Consider the following 17094-nt stretch of genomic DNA (forward strand, 5'->3'; position numbering starts at 1 on the left):
ACTGCGCTTTTAATTTGAAAACCGCACACCGGAAGCGTTGTAGTTGTGCTAGCTAGCAGAACATGGCAGGCAAAGTAGCCTAATATCTGGGTTACAGCGAACTAGTTTGTGTTCAGTTCTCACATAAACTTGGTGACGCAAGTTTACAAAGTAATCTGTTTGATTTAATCCAAGAGCTGCAAGCCATGTTTGCTCCAGGAGCAGTGAATAGACACCAGACCAGGCTGTGTGCGCCCAACAGACCTAACATTAGCTAGCGGGAGCTAACCGGGGCTCCGCTGCGGAACGAGTTTGCTACCGGAGACCCGTAGTACTACGTGTATTTCATTATAGTAATACTATAATAACACGTAGTACTATAGCCGAGACGTATACTTCATCATAGTAATACTATAATAACACGTAGTACTGTAGCCGAGACGTATACTTCATCATAGTAATCCTATAATAACACGTAGTACTATAGCCGAGACGTATACTTCATCATAGTAATCCTATAATAACATGTAGTACTGTAGCCGAGACGTATACTTCATCATAGTAATACTATAATAACACGTAGTACTATAGCCGAGACGTATACTTCATCATAGTAATACTATAATAACATGTAGTACTGTAGCCGAGACGTATACTTCATCATAGTAATACTATAATAACACGTAGTACTATAGCCGAGACGTATACTTCATCATATTAATACTATAATAACATGTCGTACTGTAGCCGAGTCGTATACTTCATCATATTAATACTATAATAACATGTAGTACTGTAGCCGAGACGTATACTTCATCATATTAATACTATAATAACATGTAGTACTGTAGCCGAGTCGTATACTTCATCATATTAATACTATAATAACATGTAGTACTGTAGCCGAGACGTATACTTCATCTTAGTAATACTATAATAACATGTAGTACTGTAGCCGAGACGTATACTTCATCTTAGTAATACTATAATAACATGTAGTACTGTAGCCGAGACGTATACTTCATCATATTAATACTATAATAACATGTAGTACTGTAGCCGAGTCGTATACTTCATCATATTAATACTATAATAACATGTAGTACTGTAGCCGAGACGTATACTTCATCTTAGTAATACTATAATAACACGTAACTAGTACAAGGGCCTTTTCCGTCTTTCTCTCTTTCCGTTCTAGCTTTCACAATAAAAGCCCCAGACACATACACTGGAACATTACTTCTTAGAGGGATCTTAGGGTAGCCTTCACAATAAAAGCCCCAGACACATACACTTAAGGGTCATAGGTAAGATGTGACCACTGATCCGGGGTCAGAGTTAGAGACGTAAGAAACGAGTCCTTGTCGGGAAATTATAAACTGATCTGTGAATCTGTCTAGGTGCTCTGGTGAAAACCGACGAGCAGGACGTGATCAACTTCCGGCTGACGACAGAGATCATCCCGCTAGTGTCTCCGCGTCAGGGAGTCTGGCAGCGAGCTCTCGAAGACGGTACCCTTATCTTCATAGTCTCCATTCAGGGCCGTGCTACACCTTGTGATCACATGATCTCCAGCTTCAACGTGTGCTCTGATTGGTTTCTAGGTTGCAACGTTCATACTCCAGAAGATCCTCCTGGATGACACAGGGCTGGCGTACATCTACCAGACGTACGAGCACTTCTCCCACATGGCCATGATTCTTGTACGACCTGCTGTCATTACTCAGGTGTCGTTGTTTGTGTGTTTTCTTTTCACCTCATTGTCTGTTTCTCTGTTTCAGGGCAAAATGGTTCTCCAGCTGTCCAGAGATCCGTCAGCGTGGTCCGCTGTTACATGCGTCTGTCGGACAACTCCAGGTACCTCCATCAAGAATTCATCTTATCAACATGTGCAATGGTTCCTACATGTTCTAAACAACATTTGTCTCACAGTAGAGAGAATATGTCCTCATAAGGGTGAGGAAGTGTAACCCTAAGTTTCTCCTGTGCAGAGCCACTGAAGCTATACGGCAGTGTCTCCCTGACCTGCTCAAAGACACCACCTTCGCCCAGGTCCTGAAGGACGACACCACCACCGAGCGCTGGCTGCCCCAGCTGGTGAAGAACCTGCAGGAGGGTCAGGTCACCGACCCCCGGGGAATTCCCCTCCTTCCACAGTGACCCCCTACCCTGCAGAGAAGTGCCTTGCTCATGGACGGATGGATAACACCAGAAACCTGCCTGAGGATGTTCTCAGAAGCTGGGAGCTTGAGCTCCTGCCGTGGTTTGAAAGACATTCACATATGTTGCCTCGTGTTTTGCAACATCTACAATAAATGCTCCACAAACAGCCGCTTGAGCGCATTCATTCTGATCTGAGTATTGAAGGCATGTTCTGGAGACCAGGAAGTAGGGTTCCCTCTCCTCTGACATCACTTTCTGTTTTCAACCAACGATCTCAAACTCTTTGTGTCGGAGGACTTCACGTTTACATTCTCAGGAATGTTTTCATGAGGTGCTGCACGGAGGATGTGTTTTAGTAACAGGAAGTGAGCCTCTCCCTTGGTCCCTCCATTAAAAGCCAATGGGTTTCTTCCTCCCACGTTTGGATCATCTACAAAAATGAACACCATTTATGATTTTTGAAGCGTGAATGCAGCTGTCAGAAGTAAAAAGGTAACGTCTTGTGGGCGGGGCTTCCATATTGATTCCATCCTGGATCCAGTATGTGGGGTCTCCTCCAGTCCGCTGTGTGCATTGCAGCTGAGATCCGACATAGCCTTGGTGCCGGTATGCTCTCTCCCAGGCCCTTTTAGTGTATTCAGGTTGGACTACATCAACTAACCCACTCACTGCTGGGAGGCCACTTATTGGAGAGGTTGCTGCTGGGTAATGTAGTCTTTCCTTCCTGAGAGGAGGTCATGGTGAGGGAGCCCCTCCATCTGAGTCTTGGCTCAGTTTGTGTAACTCGAGCTGGGAAGCTGATCCCAAGCTGTGGATTATTGATGCCTCAGAACCTGAGCAGGGAACACATGAAGACCACAGAGCGAATATTAATATTCACAACTTACAAACGTATGTCAGCTGTGATGTGATGACTGCAGAGGTGATTTGGGGTCAGTTTTTTCATCGGATGCTGGACCTCCCGGCGGTTCTGTCCTTGTGCTGCTCAACCAGCCCGATCAAAGTTTGATGAGTGCTGCTTAGTAACATTGCACAGGCTCTGCTGGTCCTCCACCGGATGGACTGAGGAGGTCCAGGACCAGACCTGGGGGAACTGGCTTGTATGAGGCCTGCATGACAACCATGAGGGGTCTGTGAATCTGATGCTGTGAGGGTCCGGTCAGACAAAGCCTTTATAGCTGTTTGTCTCATGCTTTTTTTCACGTTGCTAGGCAACCATGGCACGTGTGCTAATGTTGTATTAACACAAAAGCCACGAGCTGTACACGACCTACAGTGAATCATAGTTTACCTGATGGTCATATCATTTATAGTTTACCTGATGGTCATATCGCTGCAAGTATCCAGACATTTCAGTCTGAAAACATTTGTTTTTTTACTTTATAGATAGTTTTTTTACTTTATAGATAGTTTTTTTACTTTATAGATAGTTTTTTTTAACTATATAGGTTGTGTGTTCTGTACGACGCTAAAAATCACAATATTTAGAATCTGTATCCTGATGCTTATTGTGTTGCCGATACGCAGCCCTCCTTATCCAAGGACCGTAATGAGGAGGGGGGGCGTCACCCAGAGGAGACTTGCTGGCGTTGGTGCTGAATTCCTTCATTGCAAAGCGGCAGCAGCAGGTCCCGGACATCTGATCCGTTCCAGCTCTGCAGCAGCGGCATCAACCCGGTCTCACCATGATCCTGCAGCAGGTCAGACTCACAGCTCAAGCCTCTTTTACATCACAGAGTCACACATGACCATCCAGTAATAGTTGGACCATTATTATGCAAAAGGAAAAAAGAAAGCAAAGGAATATTTAGCACAGTTTGTCTTTTTGACCACTTTGTTAGGAACATGTAAGACCAGGGAGAAGCTGTTGGATATATATAAAAAGATATGGACCTGTGAATGTATAATTTGTCTGTGTGCCATCACAGAACATTTCCATGTTATATCTGACTTTATTTAAATAGATGTGCCTCCTGTGAGGGAAACACAGCACCGCTGCCCCTGTAGAGCTTAATTAATATTTCAATTCAAACCCCCTGGACCTTCTGATGGAGTTCATTTTGTGTGTATTCTGTGTATTCTGTGATAATGTCATGTATTCGCTGTGTTTTTGATCAAATCATATTGTGGTGTACATGAGAATGAGCTGTATTCATGAAATAACTGGACCAGCACTCAGCTAGTGGAGTTCAGGAGTGAAAGGAATGCTGGGGATTTGGGGAGATTAGTTGGCTTAGTGAGACAGAACAAAAGTGCAGTGAAAACACAACAGAGGAGCAAGAGAACATCCAGATCAGGTGACACAGAGCAGGAAGCATCTCCATCCAACTATCCAACCTCGTATCACAGCGTTAATGCACCTGGATGTGAGTACCAGAAGGTTCTGTAGCCTGAGCTTCATTTAAGAATCCACCACGTTGTCTTCTACATCAGGAGTGAAAATCTAAATGTCCTAATAACTAACCTCTTTTCTTCAGATGGCAGAAGTGTGAGACAACAACAAATGGCTTCCACAGGGGCCGGCCTCCGTGAGTCTGTTTTATTATGGTTTACAATTCAAAATATTAGACTAGATGTGTAGACTCTAGTCTGGGCATCATATATAATATTACAGTAACGATAGTATTTATAGAGCCGGTAAAGTAGACATCTTATTTTTATATTACACACGTGAGAAAGCTTTTGTATGAAATTCTAGGGTTGAAATAGTAACATATAATCATTTAATCCAATTGTAATGTAGTTGTTGATATAGGTGTGGAATGTGCATAGCTTAATTAAAATCTCAAAAAATTATATTAATTTAAAATATTTAAAAAATGTTTTAACTGTTATAATAACTACCAAAATGAAAATGTAATTGCAAAATGTAACATGTACATTTTCCGTGTACTCATAACACTGCCATAATGTTAATGACATGTGAAGGTGGGCAATGTGCAACCTAAATATAGTCATGAAACCACAAATGGGATGTTTACCGTTGGATTTCCCTCCATAAGACCGAAAATACCATCTAATTATGCGCTTTATCAATATAAAACTAATGGTTATAACTGTACATCTCTGATCCAGGCATCCAGGGGGATGACAACCTCCAGTCCATGCTGGTGGGCACGATCATGAGGAAGATCAAGTCTCGTACCTGGAAGAAGCAGCGCTACTTCAAACTGCAGGACGACTGCATGACCATCTGGTACAAGTCCAAGAAGGCTGGTAACACCCACTCCACATGTAAGACCACATGTAAGAGTGGTCCAGAGAGGTCCATCACATGGTGAACCATGTGATGGACCTCTCTGGTCCGACATTGAGCCATGGCGACCATGGTAACCACAACATGCCCCTATATTAAAAATAGATGCAGCACATATCTTTGATACCCTTCCAGTAGAAGAAACATCATGAATTGCCCTTGAGGGTTCCCTGATAGTAGAGCTTGAAGCCGCTGGTCTCTGTGCCCAGTTTCAGTGAGCGACGTGGAGGCCATACGAGATGGACACCAGTCCGAAGTGCTGCTCAGCATCGCTGATGAGTTCCCAGCCGACCGGTGCTTCACGCTGGTCTTCCGTGGTCGCAGGGGCAACCTGGACCTGGTGGCTGAGTCGGCCGAGGAGGCACAGTCCTGGATCCGAGGCGTGAGGAAGCTGATGGAGAACCTGGAGAACATGGGGGAACGGGAGAAACTTGACCAGTATCCTTCACTCAGGGTTTGCTGGTTTCCAGTCCCACCAAGGAAGTAGTGAGCAATGTGGTTAGGTGGGAAGTAAGGTTGTGGAAGTCAGGCTGGTGGATGGGTGTTGGTCAAAGACCAACAATTAATGAGATGAAATGAGATTTCAAACATAAAGCACCTTCTTGGCCAATGCACCTTTGAATTATTGATACAGTCAGAGCGTTACTGCTCTGAGAAATTAGTAAATATACAGTATGTGTAAGTAAGTGTATCGTGCAGTGTGTCAGTCTTCATCCAGTATCTCTTCCAAAGCTCTTAGAAACTCTGGAGTATTTCAGCCACTCTTGAATGGGACACCTTCCTCAAGTGGCCTCCCCAGATGGATCGGTGACTGGTTCCGGAAGGCAGACAAGAACAACGATGGCAGGATGAACTTCAAGGAAGTGCAAGATTTACTGAAGATGATGAATGTGGACATGAACGAGCACCACGCTCATCGTCTCTTCACAGTGAGAGTCTACATAGTGTCTGGTTACTCTGGCTGCTGTAGGACCTCTTAGGTTTGTTGAGCAACAGCATGATCCTCTCTTCTCAGATGGCCGATAAGTCCCAGTCGGGTTCACTGGAGGACGATGAGTTTGTGCTCTTCTACAAGATGTTGACACAGCGAGAGGATGTTCTGAGGGTTTTCCAGGAGTACTCGTTCGATGGCCAGAAGTTATCCCAAAGTGACTTGGAAGACTTCCTGAGAGAGGAGCAGCTGGATGGGATGGGCGTCCAGCAGCAAGCCGAGCAGCTCATTGAGCGCTACGAGCCCTCTGACACGGGTACGTGGACTGAATGTTGTATATAATGAACCTCTCTTGGGACTAAAAAGGTCTAACAACCCCCTCTGCTGTATGTCCAGCCAAGCTGCTAAAGGCCATGACGTTTGACGGCTTCTTGATGTACCTGGGTTCGGCTGAGGGCTCCATCTTCAACCCACAGTGGCGCGGTGTCTTCCAGGACATGAGCCAGCCACTGTGCCATTACTTCATCTCCTCCTCCCACAACACCTACCTGATGGAGGACCAGCTCCGAGGGCAGAGCAGTGTTGAGGGATACATCAGGTGATGCTGCTGGGTCAACTGTTGAACATGTTTTTGTGATGTTCCAATGACCACAATAGGTGTCCACTAACATTAACATGTGCACAGTGGAAACTGTAACTGGTGCTTGACAACGACTTGCAAGCCACTGTGGCTGTGAAGATAATAACGCACTCATAGGAAGCTGGACTTTCCAGTTGTCTGTTTATAGGGACAGTAATATCTTTGGTATCCATATGTACACCGACATCCATAAATCTTCTGGGAAATCATAAAAGAAGACTTATAATTGATTTGAATCCAGGAACGCTACCGCAACTATCACCTAGCCATTTCCAAATCCACTTCGGAACCAATTTGATAGATTTTAGGATTTCCATCAAATCCCTGACCTAACGTGTTGAGCTTCACTGTGACGTTGCTCTGCATTAATCTTCCACCATTCATTAGTTTTACAACATTCATCAATAGAATGAGGTCAAAGGGATTCATTCTATTTCATCAAGTTGTAAACGTTGATGAATTTAATGAATGAATTTAACTGGAAACCAGTATGTGTTCTGAGTAAAAAGATGAAATAATGAATTGGTTCTGCCGCTCAGGGCTCTGAGTCGTGGCTGTCGGTGTGTGGAAGTGGACTGCTGGGACGGTGCCAACGGAGAGCCAATCGTCTACCACGGACACACCTTCACCTCAAAGATACTCTTCAAGGATGTGGTCACCGCAGTTGGCAACTATGCCTTTAAGGTAGCACTGGTTGTATCCCTTTATTGATCGTTCAGTGTAGAATCAATGAAAACATCTCGTCGCAATAAAAAGCAATATGCTGAATGTTGGCTTTGGGATGAACTCGTCCTTTAGTGGATCGAGTGGTAAGCAACCTACTTCTTCTTTTTGAAGACTTCACACATCACATTGGCTTTTCAAGTAGAACAAGCGTGTTGTTCATGGTACATTTATGAGAGGGAGAACAACAGTGCAATGATATCCAAGACATCAATGTGAAGTCAGCTAGCCAGCCTCATGCCAGAGTGAACAGCTGCCAGGGTCACATGCATGACAGAGCCTGTTGAGTCTGAGCATCTGTCCTCAGGGAACCCTTTTCCATCCATCTGCTGGTCTCCCAACCAGCCACAGACCACAGGTATATGGCAGCAGGCGTATTAGCTTTCCCAACAATAATGCTCTCCGGTGTTAAATTACAAACTCCCTCCTCCTCCCCTCCACCCAGGTATCGGAATATCCAGTCATCCTGTCCATGGAGAACCACTGCAGTGTTGAGCAACAGAGAGTCATGGCCCAACACCTCAAACACATCCTTGGTGACAAGCTGCTGAAGAGCACGCTGGAGGGCAAGGCCCTCACCGGGCTGCCGTCTCCTGAGGTGAGCACCTTGTCTGCACCCTACTCCACCATATGAGGTTACACTTGGGTCTCTGCAGTGCCTCCTAACCCACAAACCTGCCTCCATCAGAAAACATGTGGTTCAACAAGCCAATCAGATGTGGCTCCCCTTCTGATGTCACATGCAGGCTCATTAGAATATACTGGCCACAGCTGGAGAGCTACCTTTACAAAGGTGCGCCATGTTTTTCTTTCAAGCCAATCAGAGCAGACTGGTTTTTTTCTGGAGGGGGCTTAAAAAGATAGTTGATAAAACAGAGCGTTTCAGACAGACAGTGTGAGGCACAATATGTTTCCCCCTCTTTCAATGATGAACACGGATTGTGAAGGATGACCCTCTGCTTTATTTGATCTCGCTGTCAGGATCTCAAGAGGAAGATTCTCCTAAAGGCAAAGAAGATTGGTGGTCTGGAGGAGAGTTTCAACGGGATGGGGGAGGACTCTCAGACCGGAGAGGTCAGTGATGAAGATGAGGTGGCCGAAATCAACGAAGATAACCTCCACCGCGAGAGCATCTGTCGCAGGGTAAAGGTAGGCCAGCTTGTTTAGCACATGGCGGTCCACCTTTAGGGACCCAGACACCCTATTATACACAGTCTGATGAACCAGCATGATCCTCTAGTTCCATCCTTTTTAGGCTGATGACGCAACACAGAGACAGATTTCAATGTAGGAATGGAACACTTAATAGATTAAGCTGACGAACCCAAAACGAGGGCAGATTAACTGGGACATTAGTGAAACTAATCATCATTTACACAAAGCTCAATGGATTGGTGATTCTTCTGAAATGCTGTCTGAATTTGAGGGACCATCTGATAACCACTACCCCTCGTTCCCGGGTACTGGGATCAGTGTGAGATGTAAACCTAGTGGGTGGCTGTATTCTTCCAGCTGCTGTACGGTCGATATTCTGACATAATGTGCACATTAAGTTGAATCATGACTCCTTTTCATGATTGTAACGAGTTCATCCACACGCCATTCACAGTGTATTCCTTTTGCACTGGACACGGAAAAACAACCAAAGTATCAGCTGAGCCGGAGCTGATCTCATGGAGTTCAGGTTCTCTCATAGAAAAACATCTGTCAGGTTCTTTGAATTGCCATTGGTTTTGTTTGGTTCTAGCATGCAGTTCTACATGACTTTGTCTGACAGTACATCGCAGTAGACTAAATGACCAACGTGTGTGTGTCCTTGGTGTGTGTAGGCAGTGTGTGTTTTGCACTGAGCCACTCAGGGATGCCCAGAAATCTGGTCGCCTTTTAATCAAGCGGAAAAGGATTGCATGAACTCCTGTCCTCTCTCATGAAGGATACAAAGGATTTAAGACTGGGGGTTAGATATGCTGATCTGTTTACACTGTGATAGCAGAGGCAGGGACAGGGAGGAGAGAGAACCAGGACTCCTTTACAAGTTAAAAAAACACATCCACTCCTATGTAACAAAAGGAAAACCACAAGTAGACAAGACAGAGAGGAGAAGGACATACAAGAGGAACCCATGGTTGCTGTCAAACAAGACCAAGCCATGCTGGGCCAAACTACGCTAAGTTGTACAGTCTCCTCTAAAATGAGATATTTGATACTGTGAACAGCACTAATTGCCGTCAGTAATCACCTTGGTTGGTAAATACTGAGGTGGACGTAGGGCAAGAATGTGATATCAAGTATCAACTATAACATTTTAACAGGGATTGCTTAAAGACTAATAATGAATACTTTACTTATCACTAAACTAATCAGAATCAGAACTCAATGGGAAACAAACAAACAAATAGATAAATAAACCAGTCATTTAACCTAGCAGCTTGATACTGAACATTCCTCAAATACTGCATCAGTATCATTACAGCTCATTAGCACGGTGTGGAGGCCAACGCAGGCCTTAGCCAATCAGTTAGAGGATAACGTGTGATGTCTAAGTGTGCAAAAGGAATCATTGGGCAGTTAGAGTCATGTTTATTGATAAGCATCTGAGAAGCACGAAATGCCACACTGGGACTCCTGTCAACGCGGTCATGAGAGGTGAAGCCAGCCGCGGGTTTGGCAACGCTGTGAGCTCAGCAGTGCCCCAGCCAATGGTGTAGGTGTCTGGAGAGAGGCGGTCTGGCTGTCTGGTAAACGGGCGATCTCATTTCATGTGGGAGCAGGCAGGCGTGCATGCAGAGGTGCTCTGCAGGTTACTGTGGAGGATGCCACACCTCTGATCTCACGGTCATGGACTCTGGCAGCACACCTGCTTTAGCTTGGCATTGTGGTCGAGTATCACTTACACAATTCAGGAGGGGTATTGTCTCTGGGTTTGGATGTGCCTGGGGCTTCCATCCATGACAGGATTCCTTTGCATTACCGGGGTTTACCCTCTCACGTGGTGGAGGGTCAGCTGACTTTACACAGAGCCGGCTCATGGCCTCAATAAGCCTCATGTGACTTCAATGTGTAATGACCTCTTTGTGTCATTTGGTTTGGGCCTCTTCAATGTGAAATTACCTCTTTGTGTCATTGGGTTTGGGCCTCTTCCTACACATGAGTAGAGTGATGACACATCTTTAAGTTGCATCTTCTTAGAGTCTAAGAACGAGCTAAACACTCAACAAAGTCACGACTGTTTGCTGTGCTGGCTTCTCAATGGTGGAACGAGCTCCCCATTGACATCAGGACAACAGAAAGTCTCTACATCTTCCGTCGCAAACTAAAAACACATTGTTTTCGACTATACCTCGAATAGGGAAGGTAGCGCCGTGGTAGCACTTTAGTAGCACTTAAATGTCTCTTACTGATAGCACTTTGTAGTTTAACTTTATTGAAGAAATTGTACTTTCACGATTCTTGTTGTTCTGAGTTTGGACTCATGGTTTAATGCACTTATTGTAAGTCGCTTTGGATAAAAGCGTCAGCTAAATGACATGTAATGTAATAAAAGAAGAGGTTACCAAAACCATGATCTTTAGAGGGCAATTGGTGCACGGGTGTTGAATGAAAAGGTCTAAGTCTTAGACGTTTTCATTCAACACCCATGCACAAATTGCCCTCAAAGGGTCTCCAGCCTGACCCCTCTTCATCCCAACAGCCCCATATTATATAGACTTGTGTAGTTACTCCAGTCAGTTGCCATTTCTGCCTGTATCTGTTCTGTGTATCCTATCCCTGAATAAGGTATTCCAACATCTGACGTCCACATCAGGAGGACGACAGCATTGGTCTGTGCCTCCCAAAACCATTTCATGATGGTTACGGTTTGGCTTTGTTCGGTTTCGGTAAAATCATGGTTTTGGTTACCTCTTCCTAGGGTTATGGGACCTTTATCGTCATGTTTACAATCATAACCACAAGGTTAGCTGTAGGTTAAGGGGCAATTGTGGTCATGGTTCAAGCAAACAATGTTGAGTCTTGCTACAGTCTGATCTTTGTTGACCCTTCTCTCTCTATGAAGGCTGCGCCTAACTTCATGCTCACTTGAATGTTAACGTAGGTTTTGGGGCACCCCATAATAACCTATGGATTAATCAGTGCATTACCTATATATCCTCTCTCTTCCTTTTTAGAAGTCAAAGCAGCGTCTGTCCAAGGAGCTCTCCGACTGTGTTGTTTACTGCAAAAGCGTCCACTTCAGTAACTTTAAACACTCCCGCATCCACTCCAAGTTCTACGAGGTGGCCTCTTTCACTGAGTCCAAGGCCCGGAAGCACCTGAGAGAAACTGGTGAGTCCAGCCCCGTCACTCCTCTGGGCTTCACATCATTGTCAACACTAAGGTTATCAGGGTTAGTTATACATTAATACTTTAGTCATTATTGTGCTGTGTTTATGATTGACACACATTAATATGTATTCAGTCTAACCCCATGTGTCGACTCTCACTATACTACGGATATCATTTCCGTTTCAGGGACGGAGTTTGTGCACCATAACTCACGTCAGCTGACCAGAGTTTATCCCAGTGGCTTCCGAACTGATTCCTCCAATTTCAACCCTCAGGAAATGTGGAACGCCGGATGCCAAATCGGTGATTGCAACTGAAACGCAGACCTCAACCCTTTATCTGCATTTCTGTCATATTGTTTTTACTATTATTGCTGCACAGGGCATACTTATTTATTCTTCACTTAAATATAGAAAGAAGCAAGTTTGCTATCACAAAACCAGGCAATAGAATTTACAGCTGAACATGGCAGCGCCCAAAAGGTTTCAATGTTTGAGTGTTTGGCAAACATTTAGTAAAACTTCCTGGTTTGGCTTAAAATGCCCAAGTGATGAACATCTCAGCAATACAGAATGCTGCTGCTGGTATAATCCTAATGCGTTCCCTACGTTGGCTTCCTTTTGCTCGGGTCAAGATCCAAACCCTGTTGGAACCGCTCCTTGCTGCCACCAAGATAAGGTCAATTTCCATCGGCCCAGATGGACCGTGGAGCTCCTCTGCCTCTGGACCTCTGATCTGTTGCTTTAGTCAAGAGTCAAAGAAGTGTAACGTCGATCTTCTGTGTCTCTTTTAGTCTCTGTATCGTTTGGTATACTTGAAAGTCATGTATTGAAGTTTAAATCCGAGCCCGGCAGTAATAACAGGTTCTGAATATGGTGTGTTGTGAATCTAAATTTCATGGCAAGAGAGTCAAAAAGTAATTGTCGTTTCTTTTCCATTGCATTCAGTTGCGTTGAATTTCCAGACAGCCGGGGAGGGGATGGACCTGAACGACGGACTGTTTGGTCCAAATGGCAGCTGTGGCTACGTCCTGAAGCCCAGTTTCATGAGAGAGGTGGAGAAAAGATTTGATCCTGAGATACCCCACCAGCGGGATGGCTACCAACCTGTGGTCCTCACCATACAGGTACAAACCATGAAGAACGTTGCTGCAGTGTATGAGCTGTTGCATGGCTTTATTGAGGACACTGTGTGTGTTTCAGGTGATCAGTGGTCAGCAGCTGCCCAAAGTCAACATCAAAGAAGACTCCATCGTGGATCCTCTGGTCAGAGTGGAGATCCACGGGGTACCGATGGACCAGTCCAAGCAGGAGACCAGATACATCGAGAACAATGGTGCAGTAGAGGCCCTTACACTTCTTCCCTATAGCAATCAATAAAGGAGTGAACTAGAAAAGTGCAGTCAGTAGAGTCTCCACCAGGTGGCCACTGTTGGATTGTTTTGTAAGTCACACACCATACAATCTTTCTTAATGGGGTGGTTTGAGGTACGTATCCATAGTCAGCGTATTAACTTCAGTTTAGAGAAAGAGCACCAAGAGCAAAGCAATGCACAGTGGTCAAGGACAGCTGCAACATGTAGTTTTGACACCAAAAGAAAGACCAACCTTAAATAAATCAATATACGTTTAAGTGTACGTGATATTTAGATATGAGATATCCGATAACTCTTTCCAACTGAAAGTGGATCCTATCTCGTCTCTCTTCAAAGTCCCGAGACTTTTGATTTTGTAAAATAGGCAATAAAAGCTTTGAGAAAGTGTCAACGTCTTTGAACATATAGTCATAACTGGACACCCAACTGTGTTGGCTGCAGCGCAATGAGAGATTAGACACGGTCTCACTCACTATGATAATGGATGAAGGAAGGCCCAGCAGGGGTCCCTCTGGTTCATGTGTGTCCGGTCTGCAGGGTTCAACCCTGTGTGGTACGACACGCTGCGCTTCACCCTGCACACCCCTGAGCTGGCCATGGTGCGCTTTGTGGTGGAGGACTACGACAAGACCTCTAGAAACGACTTTGTGGGCCAGTATACGCTCCCTCTGCACTGCATGCAGCAAGGTGAGGCTGCTTCTCCAACCTCCATTGATACTGTCACATTATATGATCATTTATGTTCAGCATTTCCTTAAATATATGTGTTGCAACCTCGCAAAGAGAAATCTTTTCTGAAAGAGGCAGAGATATATACCATTTCCCATAAAGAATAGCCTCCAAGATCCAGAATGCAGTGCACACATCTGATAGTTAGGGAGACTCTCATAGTCTTATGTGGCGTCCTTTTAAGACATGTGGACGCTTCTAAATTCCCCAGAGGGGTGTTAACTGCCTTAATCTATATCTTAAGAACAAAGCATTACAATCTTAATTAAGGCATCTAACCAACATCACAGCGCCCTCCAGACAAGCAAACAGGAAGTGGCTCTTCGTTGGACTAATCCCTGTGGTTCTGTCTCAGGTTATCGTCACATCCACCTGTTGTCCAGAGATGGAACCAGGATTCCTCCTTCCTCCCTGTTCGTGCACATCAGGATCACGGAGCTGGGGTGATCCTTCTGGGAGGAACCTCCTCAGCACATAGGCGTTCCTTCCTGTAGACGATACTAATCCCACCTACGTAACTGTTTTATTCTTATTTGATGTGAATACATATTATGCCAAATCTTCTAGAGGTCTTATGGCAGCAGATGGATATGAGATATGCATGTTTTTAGTTTTGCTCAGTATCGTGTGTGTTTGAAATGAAGAATGTGCCACCAGTGTGTCTACAGCAGTCAGTTTTTCCCTCTGAGAACAACACTGACGGCTTCCCATCATGCAACGCTCCACACAGCTTCCTGTTAACTATATTTCATAAATCACCAATCAAGCTGAATTCATACTGTTTGAGATTGATTAAATTAAGTTAAAAAGAAACTAGAAATGATGTCCAAATTGTGGCGATACAAAACATTTACAACATAATATAATAATGAAATATAATTATAATAATATAATCCTCAAAGATATCTTCGGCCATTCTGTACTTCTAGGCTGAAACTAATGTGATAAACTAAAATCAGACACACTAATAAATCAGTCATATTATTCAAAATCACGGCCTGCTTTTACAAAACGACATTTATCTGAAAATATTATATCAAAACAATAATAATGAATAGTGCACGGGGGGGGGGGGGGTAAACATTGATTTAGGCCATAAACATCATCCTTTTTTCTCAGATTTGAAAGTGTTTATTGATTTACTTTGAGAAAGACATGTTTATGTCTGCTCTGTCTTCAGCAGTTCACAGGAAAGGCTTCATATGACCCAGTGGAGGAAAGGCTGCATCAGTATTTACAGAACCTTGTAAATCAGTTTTCTTTTCTTTAATTTACGAGTTCATTCTCTTTAAAAAAAAGAAAAAACACAAATGTAAGTTTACCAAATTCAAAATGGAGTGCTCTCCAAACATCTGAACACCTCGCCATAATTAGGGATTATTTTCACAAGATCTGTCTTTGTTCGGGGAAGGTGCGCTTCATTTCAGCGTACCCTCGTTCTGTTCCCTTTCTTCCATCTACACTTGGAGACTCCATCACAGCGTTCTGCTGACCACTGAGCGCCTCCCAGTGTTCCCAGTCACCTTCTGAGGCTGCTGCTCTTCCCATTAACACCAGGCATGTCGTTCCTCCAGAGAAGGATAACGTGACGTAGTTACGCTCTCGTGAGTTGCATTAATCTCCAGCTAGAGTTTAGTATTCATGAGTAGTCCTGTGTCATCTGATGTTATTCTGGTATGTACAGATTACCTGTTTGTGTAATTGTGTTTTGATATGTCTATTTTTGTATAATTCAAATGTACTGTACAGAATAGCACATTGTAGTGTTTATTTGTTGTTATAAATATGATTTTCACTTCATGAAGCACCTATTTCATCCTTCATACTATATTGAAGTGAGTGCTGTTCTTTTTGAGCTGAGTCGTTGCTTAAGATACAAGGGTTAGGGTTATATTAGGGTTAGGGGTCATTTAGGTTTTGGCGCCACCTACTGCTAAAAAGCAATACTGACGCCCGTGCTCTGGCCATTCTGCAAACCCACAACCCTAAGCTCTCGTTTAGGCCCCCAGGTTCTCCTGTGTCAAATACATAGGCGTGTCTAGTTTGAAATAGTATTCCCTATCATTAAGTTGTCTGTGTCCTCCCCATAGATATTGGTCAGGGACTGGAAGTTCCCTCCAGAATAAAACTTATCATCCTGCTTTCAGAATAAAAGTAACATCTCAGGTTTCAATCGGCATCCATTTGAACTATTCTCTAAACAATAAAACATCATTCATTTTCATGCATCATACAGGTAATTGTTACATTTGTCATCAACAAACAGTTACAATAATAAAACAGTGATCATCTCTTATGCTTTATAAAACATTCCTCCAGAATATTCTTCATGATATCCCTTATTAATTATCATATATTTCTTTATGTATTAATTTGCAAGATAAACTTTTCCCACTACAACTCTACAGTTAATTACAAGGGAGCGGAGCAGTGCTGAACTGGTGTTGTTCGTATCGCACACTGCGGGGAAAAGGAAGAAGGGGGGCTGGACTCCAGCTCTGGGGGTGAAATGTCAGGAGGTCAGCTGATACATTAATCCCTTAATGGTAAGTATCCCGATGCAAAGTAGCATAATCACTCACTTCCTCGTCCCTGATCCGAAATGAAATAATAAACAGTAGTTACAGTCGTATAACAATATAGACAATAAGGGTTAGGAGGTTAGGTGAATATGATTTTCACATAGATTTCCACACGGGTTAGGGTTTAGGGTTAGGTTTAGTAAAAAGTGGGGTTCTCCGAGGAGGACCAAGAGGGGCACTGGCACTAGGAGGGCTGCGTTTAAAAAGTTGTACTAAAAATAAATAAATGGATTAAAAACACAAAATAAAATGATTAAAACCCATTAAAAAGCGCAGGACAGTAGAGCCAGGCGCAAATGGGCAGGCGGAAAGGAGTAAACCAGGGAAAGGCTCATAAACGGACCAACAGGAGCAAGGGGTGAGTAAAACACAAAGAATAAAACTAATAATTTA

At 43.9% G+C, this 17094-nt stretch overlaps 2 protein-coding genes across 3 annotated transcripts; both read left to right on the forward strand.

Moving 5' to 3' along the window:
* Window positions 1–45: 45 nt before the first annotated feature.
* On the forward strand, window positions 46–2480 carry LOC117745116 (CCR4-NOT transcription complex subunit 9-like). 2 transcript variants are annotated; one of them, XM_034553195.1, is made up of 5 exons: window positions 46–1286; window positions 1380–1490; window positions 1584–1648; window positions 1761–1836; window positions 1971–2480. In XM_034553195.1, the coding sequence occupies exons 3-5, from the start codon at window positions 1618–1620 to the stop codon at window positions 2137–2139; spliced, it is 276 nt and encodes a 91-aa protein (XP_034409086.1). In that variant the 5' UTR covers window positions 46–1286; window positions 1380–1490; window positions 1584–1617; the 3' UTR covers window positions 2140–2480. The 2 variants fall into 2 exon arrangements, with proteins under 2 accessions (XP_034409086.1, XP_034409095.1); XM_034553204.1 differs by having other exon boundaries at window positions 51–150.
* A 2571-nt stretch (window positions 2481–5051) lies between these two features.
* Window positions 5052–15129, forward strand: plcd4a (phospholipase C, delta 4a). Its single transcript, XM_034547029.1, has 15 exons — window positions 5052–5070; window positions 5218–5376; window positions 5608–5836; window positions 6198–6327; window positions 6414–6645; window positions 6726–6927; window positions 7509–7653; window positions 8138–8290; window positions 8674–8841; window positions 11859–12015; window positions 12202–12318; window positions 12963–13141; window positions 13218–13350; window positions 13928–14077; window positions 14475–15129. The coding sequence occupies exons 1-15, from the start codon at window positions 5052–5054 to the stop codon at window positions 14564–14566; spliced, it is 2265 nt and encodes a 754-aa protein (XP_034402920.1). The 3' UTR covers window positions 14567–15129.
* Window positions 15130–17094: the final 1965 nt, after the last annotated feature.

This window comes from Cyclopterus lumpus, chromosome 2 (assembly GCF_009769545.1).
Source record: "Cyclopterus lumpus isolate fCycLum1 chromosome 2, fCycLum1.pri, whole genome shotgun sequence".
Taxonomy (NCBI): domain Eukaryota; kingdom Metazoa; phylum Chordata; class Actinopteri; order Perciformes; family Cyclopteridae; genus Cyclopterus; species Cyclopterus lumpus.